General features: G+C 38.3%; 1 protein-coding gene across 5 annotated transcripts in view; it reads left to right on the forward strand.

Moving 5' to 3' along the window:
* LOC129717786 (mucin-5AC) overlaps positions 1–19,196 on the forward strand; it is a 42,215-nt gene that overhangs the window by 20,399 nt on the left and 2,620 nt on the right. For all 5 annotated transcript variants that reach the window (XM_055667949.1, XM_055667948.1, XM_055667951.1 and 2 more), the window contains exons 3-5: positions 17,344–17,528; positions 18,431–18,650; positions 18,714–19,187. In XM_055667949.1, coding sequence (XP_055523924.1) covers positions 17,344–17,528; positions 18,431–18,650; positions 18,714–19,187 — 879 coding nt within the window. The remainder of the gene's footprint in view (positions 1–17,343; positions 17,529–18,430; positions 18,651–18,713; positions 19,188–19,196) is intronic.

The raw sequence follows: 19,196 nt of genomic DNA on the forward strand, positions 1-19,196 counted from the left end.
GCAGTGGTTTGAAATTACAATATAATTAGGAGTGTCCGACGATCACAATCCCTGAGCGCCCGCCATTCAGATCTCGTTTGCCAACGTGCAACGAAAATGTGAATTTCAAAAGTAATAACTTCTCTCGCTTTGTACAGGTTACTTAATAGACTGACGAGCTTGACGAAAATGAACTTTCGAACCTCGTTGAATTTGATTTTTCCGGCACGCAAAACTGAACTTTACGACAATCGTACGGCGGAACAGTTTTATTTTATTGATGGCTTCCCGTTGTGACGCCACCCGCTGAATCCACAAATAGCTCTATTTTGATACTCTAGGACAGTTGTGGCTTCATTCGAGCTCCGCATGGTTTCTCCGCATCTATTAATGACAAACGGTATTGCAATACTGGACATGAACCGATCAATCCAACGTAACATCTTGAGCTTAGCTTGAATAGCGAATGTCTGTTAAGTCTTGTGCTCGTACCTACAATGTATTGATGAATCCTGCATACCTATATAAAACAATTTCGAAATCGCATCTATTTATGTTCGATGGCGAGGTTTTTGCCACTCTGAATCGCCGCTCAGAGGCTAGGCTTTTTGTATGTGCGAAACTGAATTGAAGATGCGACATCCGCGACAGCCGCGACCAAATGCTCTGCACTTCTTACTTTTACCAACTATTTCTTGACTCGCTACTTAGCGGACAAACAAGCACAAACTCAGTGAAGGCAGATAGACACAGGTCTCGGCTGTGATTCGCATTATGCAACGGATTGGCCGCCTTTGCACCACGGTTTAGTAGTTTTAATTCACTTCAAACAAGCACGTGCGATTTTCCACCATCAAATTCCTATTATGGAGCCATCAAAGTCAGTTAGCACACCGAAAAGAAGATGTTGCTGGAGCCACGAGAGGTCACCTCGCGTTACAAAGTTGGTACTGACTACTAGTCTGCCTAGTTTACCACAGATGACCGACGGTTTTGCGTCGAGTTAAGAGTAGAAGGCTAAACTTTATTTTTATATTATTACGCCGGTTAGAAATTATAGCTTTTAGTGCGGTATTACTCACAACGAAAAAAACTATATCTCACGACATTGGTATTCTATCACGAAACAAAAAAAAATCCACCAATTATACATACGTTTAGATTTACTTGCGTATTAATTTTTATCGTTTGTAACATATGACTATGCAGTTATATGACGAAAAACCTAAATTAATCCACCTAGCGGTCAGACCCAGCCTTTCTCATTCAAACTTGTATCAAATTGTTATGAATATTGCTATTTGTAAGCTTGAGAGATGACTCGTTCGTATGACACTATTTATGTTTTAATAAGTCGTGTAATCTTTGAGATAATAGAATTTCGTTGTTTTATTAACAATTCAATACATAACGGTTGCTAAGTTCGATTATAATCAAATGAAATGGGAACGTATAGGGCAGCCAAACTTTGAAACCACGTGTTAAATCATAATTCATCAGTTAACCCTTAACTAGCCCGTTCATCTGATAATACTATTGATCAAACCGGTTGTGTACTTTCTGAGATAATGAAGTTTCGTGATTTTCACAATTCGGTACATTACAGACGAAGTTACAGTTCGATTACAGTAAAATTCAATAGGGTGTCATGAGTCAGCTAGACCTTTCATTTGACACTAATTTCGTGAAAATCATATTCAATCTATATAAAATTCAAAAGTTAAGGGTTTTTAAGATAGCCCGTTCATTTGATACCAATTTTATTGAAATCGGCTGTGTGGTTTCTGAGATATTGGTGTTTCGTGACTTTTAAATTTTTAAACATAACCTCTAAAATAAAAATCCAATTACAATGAAATTTAATAGGGTTTATGGGGCAACTAGAACTTTCATTTGCATATAATTTCATTAAAATCGGTCCAGCCATCTCTGGGAAAAGTGAGTGAAAATAAAAATCTGCACATACACACACAACCACACACACACACACACACACACACACACACACACACACACACACACACACACACACACACACACACACACACACACAGAAAATGCTCAGCTCGTCGAACTGAGTCGAGTGATATATGCCATTCGGCCCTTTGGAGCACTTTCATATCTTCGGTTTTGCAAGTGATTGCTATACCTTTCTAGGAGAAAGGCAAAAAGTTAAAAAAATTATTAATTAGGAGTAAAATATTTGTGCTGAAGAAATAGCGAAATAAAAAATAAAAAATATCGGGAACGTACGAATAGCACAATACCAAATTTAAATTTTGTTGAGGCCATATGTTTTGATCAAAGCAGTTACAGTTTTAAATAGTCTTTGAATTTCGTTTCTTTTCATAACTTTTGAACCACATATCAAGTTGCTATGGAATTTCTTACTTGTGAGTTTGAGAGACAACCCGTTCAAATGACACTAGATATGTTCAAATGAGTCGTGTGATCTTTGAGATAATAGACTTTCGTGGTTTTTATAATTTAATACATAACGGTTGGAATAAAAATACGATTATAGTCAAATAAAATGGGAACCTATAGGAAAGCCAAACTTTTTATTTGACACTAAGATTGTTGAATTTAGTCCAGCCATTTTTGGGAAAACGAGTGAATTTGAAAAGTCACCGGAACATGTTACTTTTCACAATTTTTGAACCACGTGTTTAATCACTATAAAATTCATCAATTAACCTTTAACTAGCCCGTTCATTTGATACCAATATTGTTCAAATCGGTTGTGTACTCTCTGAGATAATGAAGTTTCGTGATTTTCATATTTTGATACATCACAGACAAAGTAACAGACTGATTACATTGAAATTCAATAGGGTGTTATGAGGTAGCTAGACCTTTCATTTGACACTAATTTCGAGGAAATTGGTTCAGCCATCTCTGAGAAAAGTGAGTGAGTTTAAGTAGTCTTCGGAATATGTTTTTTTTTTTCAAAGCTGGAATTCACATTTTTAAACATAACAGGCAAAGTAATTGTCCAATAACAAAATAAATCAATAGGGTCTTGTGGGGTAATTAGACCTTTCAAATGACACTTATTTTGTGGAAATCGGTTCAGCCATCTCTGAGAAACATGAGTGAGATTAAACACTCTCCAGAACACGTTTCTTTGAATAACTTCTGAACCACACGTTCAATCTTCATGAAACTCAAAAGTTAATGTTTTTTTAAGTAGCTTGTTCATTTAAAACCAACTTTGTTGAAATCGGTTGAGTAGTTTCTGAGATAATGATGATTCGTGATTTTCACATTTTGAAGTAGAATACTTCTCTCAGGAAGTTCGGCTACATAGGGATGTGAAATGAAAATCTAAAACCGAAAAAAGTGAAAAATATGTCCAATTTCAAATGCTTATAAATCGGTTATTATTCGATGGATTTCCTTCGTTCTTGCAGCGATAGATTGGAAAATCTTCTAAGATTCTTCCCAAAAGAAGATAATTGTAATTTTATTATTCACACTATTGTACTATTGAAAATAGTCAAGCCTTGTCAAAACGAAAAATTCGATCTCTGATTGGTCGTTATGTGATTGCTTCCCAAGCACGGTCGACAGAATCATATACCTTGAAATTGAAAACATGCTATTTGGCCTATATAAGAGCCTGTTTCGGCCGAAGCCGCTCATAATAGTTCTAGAAAGCGACAACAGCAGTCATCCTTCCTTAGCAGCAGCACTAGCCCTGTGGTTGGTCACCACGTCTCAGGAGCAGCGCGGTTCTTCTCAGCGTGTGTCGCCAGACTGCCATTATTCCCCCCGTGTTGGGGCAGCATGAAGATTGCCATCAGGAAATCCAATTTTGAAAATCAAAATGCCTTTTTCAAGGCAAATAAACAAGTCATTGAAAGTTAATAATTTTTGACAACGCAAGCAAGCATTCTGTGTTGGATCCTAGCAATTTAAATCTGTCGCACGCAAAATGCCTTTTTCAAGGCAAATAAACAAGTAATTGAAGGTTCATAATTTTCTGGCATCAACACAAGCAGACATTCTGTGCGGGATGCAATCAAATTCTGTTGTAGTTGTCTAATTTTTACTTTATTTAATAAACCCCCCACTGTAGGGGCAGCGCAAAGGCTGCGATCAGCATAACCGACTTTGAATAACGAACTGCCCTGTTAGAACGCATTCACAAAGACAGTTAGGCCTCTGCCATGGTGAACGCGAACGCGAGCGATGGGGCGAGAAACTTGCCGTAGGTAAATGAACAGCTCTCTTTACGGCTGTTCGGCATTCTGGATTTTGGAAATCAAAACTTCTGCTGGCTATCTGATTTTCAGTGTGAAAACAGCCTTCAACTTTGTTGTCAGAGCGCCTGACTACGATTTGGTAATATTGTTTGAGTTAAATGTTTACAAAATTTTACAATATTCCTCTTTCTCCCATTCAATAAAACAGGTAATACGATGCCTTCGTCATACGCAAGTTCACCATAACTCCCGCTATCGACGTAACACAGAGATGCATTCAGCGTCATATCCGATTTTAAATTCAACAACAAACTATCCTTTTTAGGACAACCAAACAAATGAATTGAAGAATTAATATTTTCTCGTTCTGAGCTTCAACCAAAAGTTAATTATCTTAATTTGAATACACATGTACATATACTTTGACTGTTGAAACTTGTTTGCGCCGCAAGAGTTTGCTCTTTTCCTGCTCAGTGAGGTCGTATTTATATGTGCAAACTTAAATTGAGTAGTACTTCAACTTTATTTGCACAGAATTTTCAATACTGCGAACATTTGCTAAAAAAATGACTGACACGCAAGCAGCCGGGTTATCTTTCTTGTAAAAGTATTCTACTTCAACCTTGCGGTCGTGGCTTTGCAAACAACCCTCTTGTGATTTTTTTTAAACATAACCTCTAAACCAAAAATCCGATTGCAATGAAATTCAATAGGGTCTTATGGGGCAACTAGACCTCTCATTTGCAATTAATTTCATGAAGATCGGTCCAGCCATCTCTGAGAAAATCGAGTGAGATTGGGAGAGCGTTACACACACACACACACATACACACACACACATACGCACACACACACATACAGAAAATGCTCAGGTCGTCAAACTAAGTCGATTGATATACGAGATTCGACCCTTTGGAGCACTTTTATACCTTTGGTTTTTCCAGTGATTGCTATACCTTTCTAGAAGAAAGGCAAAAAGATCAATTTTCCGCTGTCAGAAAAGGGGTATTTTGTTAGCCATCAGCAGTTCGAAGCAATTATTCCTATTGTAAATTTCATTGATTTCATCATGGAAAGTTACGAAAAGTTACATCGCAGAATTATAGCGAATTGATATATAAATTTTTGCAATTGAAAAAACATCAAACCATGTTTTCACATGTCTTAAACTGTAATAAAGACATGATAGAAAAATGTATTTTTGTTCTAGCAATAAAAACACTATCAATACGCTGAACCAAAGAAAGCCTAACAGTTATTTGGAGCTAAATTTTCTCTAGCCTTTTCCCGTGGCGCTTATTAGTCGCAAGGGTTTGAAGTACGTGCGTTATTCACTACAACGAAACTAAAGTTATTCGAAGGTGAAAAACTAAATATTTACAGAGAAAATGGTAAATAAATATAACCCTATATAAGCTGGGAAGCTGGTCTCGATGTACGATGCTGTTCTAACAAGCCAGGTGTCGTTTGTTCAAATCCCAGCTCGGAAAGTTGGCCACGAAGTCTGTATATAAAAAACAGGTCAACTAGAGGAATTTAAAAAAAAAAAGCACAACCATTTTAATCGACCATTTTTGAGCCAGCTATAGACTAAAGGTGTCATTTTGTGCTATTATAGGTATTTTTATTATTAATGATAAAAAATATTTCTAGCATCAACGGGTTATTTGATCGGTTGATAATAACTTCGTCCTTACAAAAATATATACACAGACAAAAATTATGTTTTTTCCTTCAGTGTATATTTTTTCTGGAACGACAAAAATACTATTCACAACGTTGCCGAAGAAATCATATAAATTCAACAAATCATCATCAAACAATTTTGCTCGCGCATAGCGAAAATCCGAACTACTCGTACACCAAGTTAACAAAACTGTTGAATGTGGCCAAATCAATCGTCACCAATATAAAAAAAGTGTTTGAAGAACGTTCGTCGAGTGCCAGGAAGACAGAATCGAGAGGAAATCGAAATACCTAGGCCGCAGAAACGACGAAAAGAGTGGCCAGCAGTTTTAAGCGGAATCCCAACCTTTCTGTCCGAGATGTCGTAGTCAAGCTAGGAGTGTCATCTACAAATGTGAATCGGGCTAAAAAACGAACTAGACTGTCGACTTACAAAAAGGTTGTGACTCCAAATCGTGACGATAGACAAAACAAATCGGCCAGACAACAATCGCGAAAGTTGTACGTGAAGACGCTGACGAAGTTTGATTGAGTGGTACAGGATGATGAAACTTGCGTCAAGGCAGACTTTAAACAGGTTTCTGAACAGGAATATTATTCGGCAACATAAATGGGTGAATATATGAAGAACAACATTTTCATCACGAAAGGTAATCAGCCAGGAAATTTATATGCAGCAGTACCTGAAAAAAACGTCTGTTGTCTTTCCTCAAGCTACACAGTTGTTCCGTTTTGTTTTGGCCGGATTTGGCGTCTGGCAATTACGGAAAAATGCCATGGAGTGGTATGCCGCGAACAACGGCCAGGTGGTGCCAAAGGACATTAACCCTCCCAACATATCAGAGCTATAAGGCGGAGCGGCCGAGGAAAATTCTGGGAAATCGTCACGCGTAACCGTCAACAGAAGACTTCACAAAACTTGATGGAAGGAATCAAGGGAAAGGTCTGGCAATTCGATTCGCTTAAAAGAAATCTCAAGTAAATATTTTTCCTTTTTTTTTTTTCTTCATCTATAATTTATTTGACACGGCACAAATACAATTTAATGTTTAACGGCGCCAATTATATCTGGTAGCTTACTTTATAAAGTATCTTAATAACTAAAAGCAAATTTTTTATCCTCGCTGCCGACTACGAGCTGAAACTAAATCTAACTTAAAGCTAGAATGTTTTGCATCAAAAGCACTGATTTGTTGTTTGATGGTTTTCCATCGCCATAGGTAAGCAGCATATTGAATATGTTCCGCTGCTGGGCCAAGATATTACGGACTGGCATATTGGGTTGTCTCCCTCGGGACCTGAGAGTATCGTGCGGGTCTAGTTGCTGTTCCCGGATCCGGGGTCTTAACGTGTTCTTGTCGTTTGGTTGGATGTAGGCGGAAGGGAATAGGATTAAACTGGGGCGTGGATGGATTTCAGGAAAACGTATATAAGGGATATGTAGGATAGGTCACGGCTCGCCAAGACATCACGAACAGGAACAGCCGGCTGCCTACTTTCGGCCTGCAGGGAAGCTATTAATTTAGACCTGGCGTCACGGTGTACAGGGCATGACCAAACCACATGCTCTATGTCGTGATAACCCTCACCACAGGCACAGATACCACTTTCCCCGAGCCCAACACGACGGAGATGCGCGTCAAATCTATAGTGATTGGACATAAGCCGGGACATCACGCAAATGAAATCCCGACCTACATCCAACCCCTTGAACCACGGGTTCGTCGATTATGGGGATTATGGAATGTAACCACCTTCCCAATTCCCCTCTGGTCCAAGCATTTTGCCAACTGATGATCGTATTCTGACGTACAAGTGCGAAAAATTCATTAAAAGCAATTGGTCTTTCATAAATATCACCGTTTGTTGCGCCCACCTTAGCCAAAGAGTCCGCTTGCTCATTGCCCGGTATCGAGCAGTGAGAAGGGACCCACGCTAAGGTAATCTGAAACGATTTTTCGGATAACGCACTCAGATGTTCCCGTATTTTCCCCAGGAAATACGGAGAGTGCTTAACATCTTTCATCGATCGGAGAGCCTCAATGGAACTGAGACTGTCCGTAAAGATGAAATAATGGTCCGTGGGCATTTTTTCGATAATCCCTAGGGTGTACTTAATTGCAGCCAATTCTGAGACGTAAACAGAAGCAGGATTATCGAGCTTATAGGAGACGGTTAAATTGTTATTGAAAATACCGAAGCCAGTGGACCCATCAAGAAGTGATCCGTCAGTGTAGAACATTTGTTGCAGTTGATGTTTCGATATTTTTGGAAAAAATTTTGGGGATCTGCTGCACGCGTAAATGATCCGGGATTCCACGAGTTTCTTCTATCATGGATGTATCGAAAAACACAGTAGAATCAGAAGTATTTGATAAGTCGACACGATTTGGAATATTCGAAGAAAGGTTAATATTTTGGGACATGTGATGGAAATACAATGTCATAAAACGGGTTTGAGAATTAAGTTCGATTAACCTTTCAAAATTTTCAATCACGGGACGGTTCAAGACCTCACATTTGATAAGAATACGAGAAGACAGGCTCCAAAAGCGGTTTTTCAATGGTAGTACTCCAGCTAAGACCTCCAAACTCATCGTATGGGTCGATTGCATGCAACCTAAGGCGATACGCAAACAACGATATTGTATTCGCTCCAGTTTGATCAGATGTGTGTTTGCTGCGGAGCGGAAGCAGAAACACCCGTATTCAAAACAGACAATATCGTTGTTTGGTAAAGCCTCATAAGGTCTCCTGGATGGGTTATTTTTCCTTTATTCTGCACGAATTGAACTTGACAAAGAAACATGATTTGATTTTTCAATAAAAATATTTTCGATTTACAGACATTTTCGTTTGATCAATGTTTGACCGTAACACCCTTCATTTTCAATGGTTTTTGTTGTCGCAGAAGCTAAAATTGAAATTTAAAAACTATGTGACTGTTCGACGATCAATTGACTAAAATTATTTTATCAATTGTTCAGTCATAACGGTCCAAATCATTTAAGATTCTACTTTGTTTCCATCAGAGTGGACAGAATACATTTAATCAATGACAAACCTGTCTTTGTTGAACTCACAATTCTTTTTTTTTTTTCAATTGTCACATCGCATGTTAAAGAGAACTCTAACTTTCAACATTAGAGTTGCAAAGAAATATGGAACCTTCGAAATTCACAGAATAACGAACTTCAAATTCTTTTTTTTCGAAATGTCACTTGGTCCGGTCTGACTTAATACCGACCATATACTTTTTGAATACAAGCCATGCGTAGGCTCTTATTTACAATAATGCTAGTTTTCCGATCACTTTCAACGGGTGGCCAAGCCTTCAAAACTCTAACTGTAGAGTTTTAAATTGGGATCGGCACTTTCAAAATCCTATTTTTTTCGGACCGGACCGAAACTGAGCCATCCGGACAGGGTAACGTACTGGGTTATTACGGGGTATGGAAAAATACGAAGCGCTCATAGTGCATGGGATTTGTTATAATCACTACTGTTTGCGGATTTTCAGCGATTTTTATTATATATAATGTCAGTATTATCCAGGAAAAAAACTGAAAAAAAAATTCGACTCGACGATTAAGAGGTAAAGTTTTGTGTTTATTAAGAGCTTTTTTGCAGCAAAAAAATAATTACAGTGTGTATTTTTTTTTCAGCAAACGTTTATTTGACACGGCACAATACAAGTAAATGTTTTACGGAGCCAATTATATCTTGAATCTTACTTCATAAAGTATCTTAAAAACTGAAGACAAATTTTTTACTTTTAATCTTAGATTTAATTTCAACTCGTCGTCGGCAGCGAGGATAAAAAATTTGTCTTCAGTTTTTAAGATACTTTATGAAGTAAGATTCAAGATATAATTGGCTCCGTAAAACATTTACTTGTATTGTGCCGTGTCAAATAAACGTTTGCTGAAAAAAAAAATACACACTGTAATTATTTTTCTGCTGCAAAAAAGCTCTTAATAAACACAAAACTTTACCTCTTAATCGTCGAGTCGAATTTTTTTTCAGTTTTTTTCCTGGATAATACTGACATTATATATAATAAAAATCGCTGAAAATCCGCAAACAGTAGTGATTATAACAAATCCCATGCACTATGAGCGCTTCGTATTTTTCCATACCCCGTAATAACCCAGTACGTTACCCTGTCCGGATGGCTCAGTTTCGGTCCGGTCCGAAAAAAATAGGATTTTGAAAGTGCCGATCCCAATTTAAAACTCTACAGTTAGAGTTTTGAAGGCTTGGCCACCCGTTGAAAGTGATCGGAAAACTAGCATTATTGTAAATAAGAGCCTACGCATGGCTTGTATTCAAAAAGTATATGGTCGGTATTAAGTCAGACCGGACCAAGTGACATTTCGAGAAAAAAAAGAATTTGAAGTTCGTTATTCTGTGAATTTCGAAGGTTCCATATTTCTTTGCAACTCTAATGTTGAAAGTTAGAGTTCTCTTTAACATGCGATGTGACAATTGAAAAAAAAAAAGAATTGTGAGTTCAACAAAGACAGGTTTGTCATTGATTAAATGTATTCTGTCCACTCTGATGGAAACAAAGTAGAATCTTAAATGATTTGAACCGTTATGACTGAACAATTGATAAAATAATTTTAGTCAATTGATCGTCGAACAGTCACATAGTTTTTAAATTTCAATTTTAGCTTCTGCGACAACAAAAACCATTGAAAATGAAGGGTGTTACGGTCAAACATTGATCAAACGAAAATGTCTGTAAATCGAAAATATTTTTATTGAAAAATCAAATCATGTTTCTTTGTCAAGTTCAATTCGTGCAGAATAAAGGAAAAATAACCCATCCAGGAGACCTTATAAGGCTTTACCAAACAACGATATTGTCTGTTATTGAATACGGGTGTTTCTGCTTCCGCTCCGCAGCAAACACACATCTGATCAAACTGGAGCGAATACAATATCGTTGTTTGCGTATCGCCTTAGGTTGCATGCAATCGACCCATACGATGAGTTTGGAGGTCTTAGCTGGAGTACTACCATTGGAAAACCGCTTTTGGAGCCTGTCTTCACGTATTCTTATCAAATGTGAGGTCTTGAACCGTCCCGTGATTGAAAATTTTGAAAGGTTAATCGAACTTAATTCTCAAACCCGTTTTATGACATTGTATTTCCATCACATGTCCCAAAATATTAACCCTTCTTCGAATATTCCAAATCGTGTCGACTTATCAAATACTTCTGATTCTACTGTGTTTTTCGATACATCCATGATAGAAGAAACTCGTGGAATCCCGGATCATTTACGCGTGCAGCAGATCCCCAAAATTTTTTCCAAAAATATCGAAACATCAACTGCAACAATATGTTCTACACTGACGGATCACTTCTTGATGGGTCCACTGGCTTCGGTATTTCAATAACAATTTAACCGTCTCCCATAAGCTCGATAATCCTGCTTCTGTTTACGTCGCAGAATTGGCTGCAATTAAGTACACCCTAGGGATTATCGAAAAAATGCCCACGGACCATTATTTCATCTTTACGGACAGTCTCAGATCCATTGAGGCTCTCCGATCGATGAAAGATGTTAAGCACTCTCCGTATTTCCTGGGGAAAATACGGGAACATCTGAGTGCGTTATCCGAAAAATCGTTTCAGATTACCTTAGCGTGGGTCCCTTCTCACTGCTCGATACCGGGTATTGAGCAAGCGGACTCTTTGGCTAAGGTGGGCGCAACAAACGGTGATATTTATGAAAGACCAATTGCTTTTACCAATTTTTGCGCCGGACAGGGTAACGTACTGGGTTATTACGGGGTATGGAAAAATACGAAGCGCTCATAGTGCATGGGATTTGTTATAATCACTACTGTTTGCGGATTTTCAGCGATTTTTATTATATATAATGTCAGTATTATCCAGGAAAAAAACTGAAAAAAAATTCGACTCGACGATTAAGAGGTAAAGTTTTTTTTTTTTTTTATTTATTTATTTATAATTCATGTAACTTAAGGAATCTTCCTTTTTTAATTGTTACACAATGGAGGAAGTTTAATTTTATATCTGTATACAACTACAAGTTTCTGAATCGATTTTACGTTACATTTTACAATTTATTTTATTATTTCATTGCATGCGATCAAGCTCCCCAAGTAAACCCTTTCGGAAGCTAACGACATTTTCAGTTGATTTTAAAGGTGTAGATAAACTATTCCAGTAAACAATGCCTCTCACAAACATTGATTGTCCATAGTAGGCGGATGAATGTATCGGCACCACCAAATTCATTGTTCTAGTATTACTCGTAAACTGGAGTTTGGTAAATAAGTAATGTGGTTTCCTAGATTTAATAATTTTGTGAATGTAAATGCACGTTCTATAGCAATAGAATTTATCAAATCGACATCCTATGAGCGATTCGTGGTAACGTGACACACTAGAATACCTATTTAGATTGTACACATATCTGACACATGAGTTTAATGCAACTCTTAATCTGTTAAGTGAAGCGGATGAGACATTTGTGTACATAAATTGTCCATATGTGAAATATGGAAGAATCAGTGACTTGAACAATTTTATTTTCGTAGTTGTGTCCAGGTGCCTTGCTACCATATTCAGACGCTTCAAAGTGCCGTAAATTCTGCCACATTGAGAATTTATATACGAATCCCAAGTCAAATTTGAGGTGAATATTACACCGAGATTTTCCAATTTATTGAAATACTTTACAATCTGACCATCAAAAATCAATTTAGGTGGAGTAGGTGGATTTTTGTGTTTACTAATAAACATCGCCTTGGTTTTAGAAGGGTTAACCAAGAGTAGATTGCTTTTAGACCATCGAAGAACCTTTTCTAGATCATGATTGATTTTACGGGCCATATCCTCTATATTGAAATTTCTGGCGACACCTAAATAAATTTGGACATCATCGGCAAACATGTGAATGGCACAAAACTCCAGAGATGATGGCAAATCATTTATAAATAGAGAAAAGAGTAATGGGCCCAACACTGAACCTTGTGGAACTCCTGATTCAATTGCACTGAATGAAGACAAAGTATTATTGTGAACAACAGTCTGAAACCGTCCATTCAGGTATGATCTAATTAGGTTGGCAGCGCTCTGACTAAAATTGAATTGTGATATTAATTTGTTGACCAGTTTACAATGAGATACACGATCAAATGCCTTAGCAAAGTCGATAAGCAATAAAACAGCTACTCCTCTTTTGTCGATAACGCTAGCTATATCATCATGCACCTTGGTCAAAGCAGTATTCGTACTATGCTCACTGCGAAAACCAGATTGAAGTGGATGTAGCAAGTTGTTTTCGTTAATAAATTTGGATAATTGACGTTGAACTAGTTTTTCAAAGGCTTTTGAAATAGCACACAAGATACTTATGGGGCGCAGATTAGTGATGGAAGCACTGTTTCCCCTCTTTTTGATTGGAACTATTTTTGCTCTTTTCCAGGCTCGCGGATATACTGAGGTTTTAAAGATAGTATTAAATAAATGTACATAAATAGGTAAAGCTAAGGGTAAGATGATTTTCATAAACTTTAGTGGTAGATTGTTTAAACCAACCGCATTTGATTTGATCTCGAATATTGCATTAATTATTTCGTGATCGTACACTTCATGAAATTGGAATCCGTCGGAATTTGAAAATAATTGAGCTGATGAAGTGTCGGATGTATAGTTGGAAATGAAATATGCGTTTATATCGTTAGAATTAAAATTATCTTCAGTAGGCAACGAAGCATCTTTCCCAACACCCAGATTCTTAATATTTTTCCACAGTTTACTACTAGGCAGATTCGTATCAAACAACAATAAACACAAAAGTTTTGTGTTTATTAAGAGCTTTTTTGCAGCAGAAAAATAATTACAGTGTGTATTTTTTTTTTTCAGCCAACGTTTATTTGACACGGCACAATACAAGTAAATGTTTTACGGAGCCAATTATATCTTGAATCTTACTTCATAAAGTATCTTAAAAACTGAAGACAAATTTTTTATCCTCGCTGCCGACGACGAGTTGAAATTAAATCTAAGATTAAAAGTAAAACGCGTTTTAATTTTTTTTTTTAACCGCGTAAATCCCGGAATCCGCGTTAAAAAAACCACGTAAATTCCTGAATCCGCGTAAAAAAAACGTGTAAATTCCGGAATCCGCGTAAAAAAGCCGCGTAAAAAAAACCCGCGTAAAAAAACCGCGTAAAAAGCGACCTTAGTGTTGCGGTTAAGTTGGATGTAGGCGGAAAGGAGTGGGACTAGACTGGCGCATGGATGGATTTCAGGAAAATGTATATGGCGGACATGTAGGGAAGGTCAAGGCTCGCCAAGACATCACGAACAGGAACAGCCGGCTGTCTACCCTCGGCCTGCAGGGAAGCAATTAATCTAGACCTGGCGCCACGGTGTTCAGGGCAATACGACGGGGATGTGTTTCAAATCCATAGTGATTGGAGATGAGCCGAGACATCATGCAAATGAAGTCTCGATCTACATCTAATCCCTTGAACCACGGGTTCGTCGATACCTTGGGGATAATGGAATGTAAGCACCTTCCCAGTTCCCCTCTGGTCCAAGAATTTTGCCAACTGATGATCGTATTCTGACGCACAAATACGAAAATTTCATTAAAGACAATTGGTCTTTCATGAATTTCACCGTTTGTTGCGCCCATATTTGCCAAAGAGTCCGCTTTTTCATTGCGGGGTATCGAGCAGTGAGAAGGGACCCACGCTAAGGTAATCTGAAACGATTTTTCGGATAAAGTACTCAGATGTTCCCGTATTTTCCCCAGGAAATACGGAGAGTGCTCAACAGCTTTCATCGATCGGAGAGCCTCAATGGAACTGAGACTGTCCGTAAGGATGAAATAATGGTCCGTGGGCATTTTTTCGATAATCCCTATGGTGTACTGAATTGCAGTTAATTCTGCGACGTAAACAGAAGCAGGATTATCGAGCTTATGGGAGACGGTTAAATTGTTATTGAAGAAACCGAAGCCTGTGGACCCATCGAGAAGTGATCCGTCAGTGTAAAACATTTTATCGCAGTTAACGTTTCGAAATTTATTAGAAAAAAATTTTGAGGATCTGCTGCACGCGTAAACAATCCGGGACTCCACGAGTTTCTTCTATCATGGATGTATCGAAAAACACAGAAGAATCAGAAGTATTTGATAAGTTGACACGACTTAGAATATTCGAAGAGGGGTTAACATTTTGTGACATGTGATTGAAATACAATGTCATAAAACGGGTTTGAGAACTAAGTTCGATTAACCTTTCAAAATTTTCATTCACAGGACGGTTCAAGACCTAACATTTGATAAGAACACGAGAAGACAGACTCCAGAAGCGGTTTTTCAATGGTAGAACTCCAGCTAAGACCTCCAAATTCATCGTATGGGTTGATTGCACGCAACCTAGTGTGTATTAGTTCCCTACAATTTATTCTCAGACTTTCTATGGTACAACATTCTTGTATAAGCCTAAATGGCAGAGTTTGAATTTAGTTATTTGAGGAATTTAGTTTCGTCTAGATATATACTAAAGTCATTTTTACGTAGGTTCTATAATATTTGTGGTTTTTACACAGATTTTTAAATTTACGCAGATTTTCGAGGAAAGTTTGATTATCCTTTTAGAAAACGTCAATTGAATTTCCAAAAGTGAATTCCGTTGCTTTTACCTTTTTCCAGTTTTTGCTTTCGACTTGCAAGTGAAATTTGGAGAAGGGAGCTCGTAGTCTCAGCGTTACAGAATCCGCTTTGACAAACGAATAGTGAGTTCGAATATTAGTAGAATCAGATCGTTCGATGTCAGAGGAACTTTTACGCATTGGTTTATTCTCACGCCCGAAAAAACACACAGTTGAATGAGAATACCTCACCAGGCTCGGCAAAGAGGAGCAGTAGAACCTAGGCGTGTAGAGGGAAGGGTAAAAGTATGACAATCTATCACTGACTACGACGATAAAGTAAGTCCTTACCGTTATAACGTTAGAGATTTGCAACAACGCGTTTAACAGTTCCTTCTTTCCTTCTCTAATCGATCGTATGGACGTTGCCAGCGCCATTATCGATCTGTACAAAGCGGAAGCTACTGAATTGTTGTACATTTAAGATGGGTAATTAGTCCCAGAATAGTTATTTCACGATGGTTCTTTGTGCAACTTCATTAGCTCAGATCCATTACGGAGGAGAAACTACGAAATATGCAGTCGTTCAAGCGTATGCTCAAGCAAGCTCAAGTTCGACTTTCAGGTGAAATTTAGAGGGTCTCTCCATTAGTTGGCTTCAGAAAACCAAGACGACCTACAAAAGACGTTCGATAATAAAATAAATTGGTAAACAAATTGTTCTCATTTTACTATCGTTTTCCTTCTTCCGCTTTTATAATCTCCTCTATATAATTATGTAGAGCTTAAAGTAGGAGGAGCCAATTTCCCAAAAACTTGATTTTTAACAAAAAAAAATCAATTTTCAATTATTCATGCATTTAATAAAACATTTGCACGATGATCAAGTTTAAAGTTGAAAAAAAAAAGACCTCTTGATCATGCTCATTTCGGTGCCAATGGAATGTATGGCAAAAATTCAACCTTCGAATTTGGGTTTACTTAGAAGTTTCGCTTCTCGAAAAAATTCCCCATGCAACATGCAACATTTCAGGTCAGTCAAACTTCAGGAAGTGGCGTCTCAAAGCAGTTTCAAGTGAAGTGATGGATTGATACTTTCACTAAAATATCGAAAATACTGGCAATTTTCGCTTCCAGCCTCTAGACCGGAACCAAAACGGAGCCTACCGGATCAGGCCCAAAACGGACCGGAACAAACTCGTTCCGATTTTCAACCGGACCACGATCCGGACCCATCTTTTCCTTCCGATGTCAAAACAGAATTAGGGATCTGACCTGATGATCCACATGTTGTGTTGAAATATTGGTGACTCGAAAATTGAAAGAAGTTGTATTCGAAAATCTATTCTAAACCCTTCGACAAAGATAAAAAAAAATGATAAACTTTTCACAATTATACTTGGTTGAATTTACATTTTGCAAATTTTAATCAAATATCTTATAGATTTCTCTTTCGTTCGATTTTTTCCTAGCATTACTCTCGAGGTTCAAACTTCAAAAGTTGCACAGCACAAAAATGATGTTAGTTCTGTTCTTTGAGTTGAGAATGCTTGGATAAAACACATTAACAGTGAATGAAAAAGGATAAAAGTTGCGTATTGAAATAATAAATTACTGTGTTTTCAAAGCAGTCATTTTTTTATCGGCTAACCGCATATTTAAAAGATTTCGCAATTCTTTTCTGACATCTTTCTTGTTTAATCAATATTTTTATATTTCAATTTTTTTTTAAATCATATACCTGATTTTTTTTATAGTTATAAAATAATATATGAAAAAATAACCTATGCTAACGTATACAAAATATTGCCCTTACTTCCAGCGGTTATATTGTCGACAGCAATCATCACCACCGATGGCCAGTTCCTTCCCGGACCCCGGTACAGCTTAGACAACATGCCTAAGACCAGTTTCTCCTGTCGGGATAAAATCCTTGGCGGTTACTACGCCGATTCGGAAACGCAGTGTCAAATGTTTCACGTGTGCGTCAAAGTAGCTGGTATTGGAGTAAGTTGCGATTCTTTTGTTCACTTTTGGTGTTTTTCCACATCTTAACTCCAGTGGCTGATTAGAAGGACGACCTCACTATACACGTGCACACATCTTCATTATCGACGTTGAACGATCATCGGACAAACAATCGAAATCGATCGATCAACAAACAAGTTAACCGACTGTCATGGTACCACACAGCAGAACTCGACGGTCTCAGCAAACTGCCGCAGAAACGTTGCTACTTTTCCCAAGAGACTCCGTTGACCTTTTGAGAAGCGCGCGCGGGTAATTTTTTGTGCCGATCACCCACGACTTCAATGAGTTTAAATCGCAAAACTGATTCACAGCGTAGCTGCGAGCGTTATGTTCTGCGTTACGAGCCCAGATTGACAAGGAACAATTTGTTTTCAGTAGCCAAATCAATTAAGTCTAATTATGCAATTCACTGTTTGAGAACGACATTTAAATAAGTGATACACCAACTAGACGCCTTTTTGTTCCTGTCAGCCTTGGGAAGGCCATCCAACTAAGGTTTATTTTTTTGCATGCGAATTGCACAAAGAGGTTAACAATCTGCATCAAGTGGCATAGCCAATTGCGGTGTCTTATGGGCGCGACGCGTTTATTTCACACCTTATTTTATAATCACGACCATTGTTTTCAACGCTCTCTACTAGGTAACTAGACCATAGCCAATCGTTCTCCTTCCCCCAACCGCATGGCAGACTGCAACTCATACCGCTTACGTTGTACACACTTAGCAATTTAAATTTTCTCACGAATTAATCTTTCTTCTCTTCCCCTCTATTCATCTCTTCTCTCCTCACAACCCTATTGTGTTGCCATATTTGTAAAACGCGTGGGCGCACGTGGCCTTGCGCAAACTCGAACAACCCATTTTTGACCACTAACAGGTGCAAGACTTCAGATTCCTCTGCCCCAACGGCACGGCTTTCGATCAGGAAGCTCAGATATGTGCCGATTGGGGCGACGTTGACTGTGAAGCAGCCACGCTGTACTATGGCAGTAACAATTTCGACCTGTATCGCATTGGGTCCGGCTTTGAGAGCAAGCGGGCCCCCTACGCAGAGGAGGAAGAAGAAGCCACCTTCCATCTTCAACGGGCTGAAACTAGTGAGTGTTCTTTTTTTTTTTTTTAATATTTTCATGCTAGTTGATCGGTTTGTTTCGTGACAGGTGATGCGAGACGCAGCAAGCAGTACATTGTAAACCAAAGCTCCAAACCTCAAGGGCCCCCAGTGCATAATCCAAATCAGATTCCGTCTGCACCGAAACCACACCATCACCATCGTCCTCCTGCGCCTACAATGACGACAACGACGTCCACCACCACCAGCACAACGTCCAAACCAACCACGACTTCTTCTTACAACGCAAACGATAATTACTATAACCAGCAGCATCAGAAGCAAATTCAACAGAAGCAGCTTCAGCAGAAACAGCAGCAGTTGATCTACAATCAACAGCAGCAGATCCAGCAGCAGCAATACCGCCAGTTGACAGCAGCTGCCGCAACTGCTACCCCTGCCGATCACCGTCAATACAACGATATCCGTACGACCACCCCAACTACTTTTGCAAGCAATCAGAGACCACAGAAACAACAGCAGCAACAACAACAGCAGCCACCACAGCACAACGATCAGAATAGTAAATATA

The sequence above is a fragment of the Wyeomyia smithii genome, chromosome 1 (genome assembly GCF_029784165.1).
Source record: "Wyeomyia smithii strain HCP4-BCI-WySm-NY-G18 chromosome 1, ASM2978416v1, whole genome shotgun sequence".
Lineage (NCBI taxonomy): Eukaryota > Metazoa > Arthropoda > Insecta > Diptera > Culicidae > Wyeomyia > Wyeomyia smithii.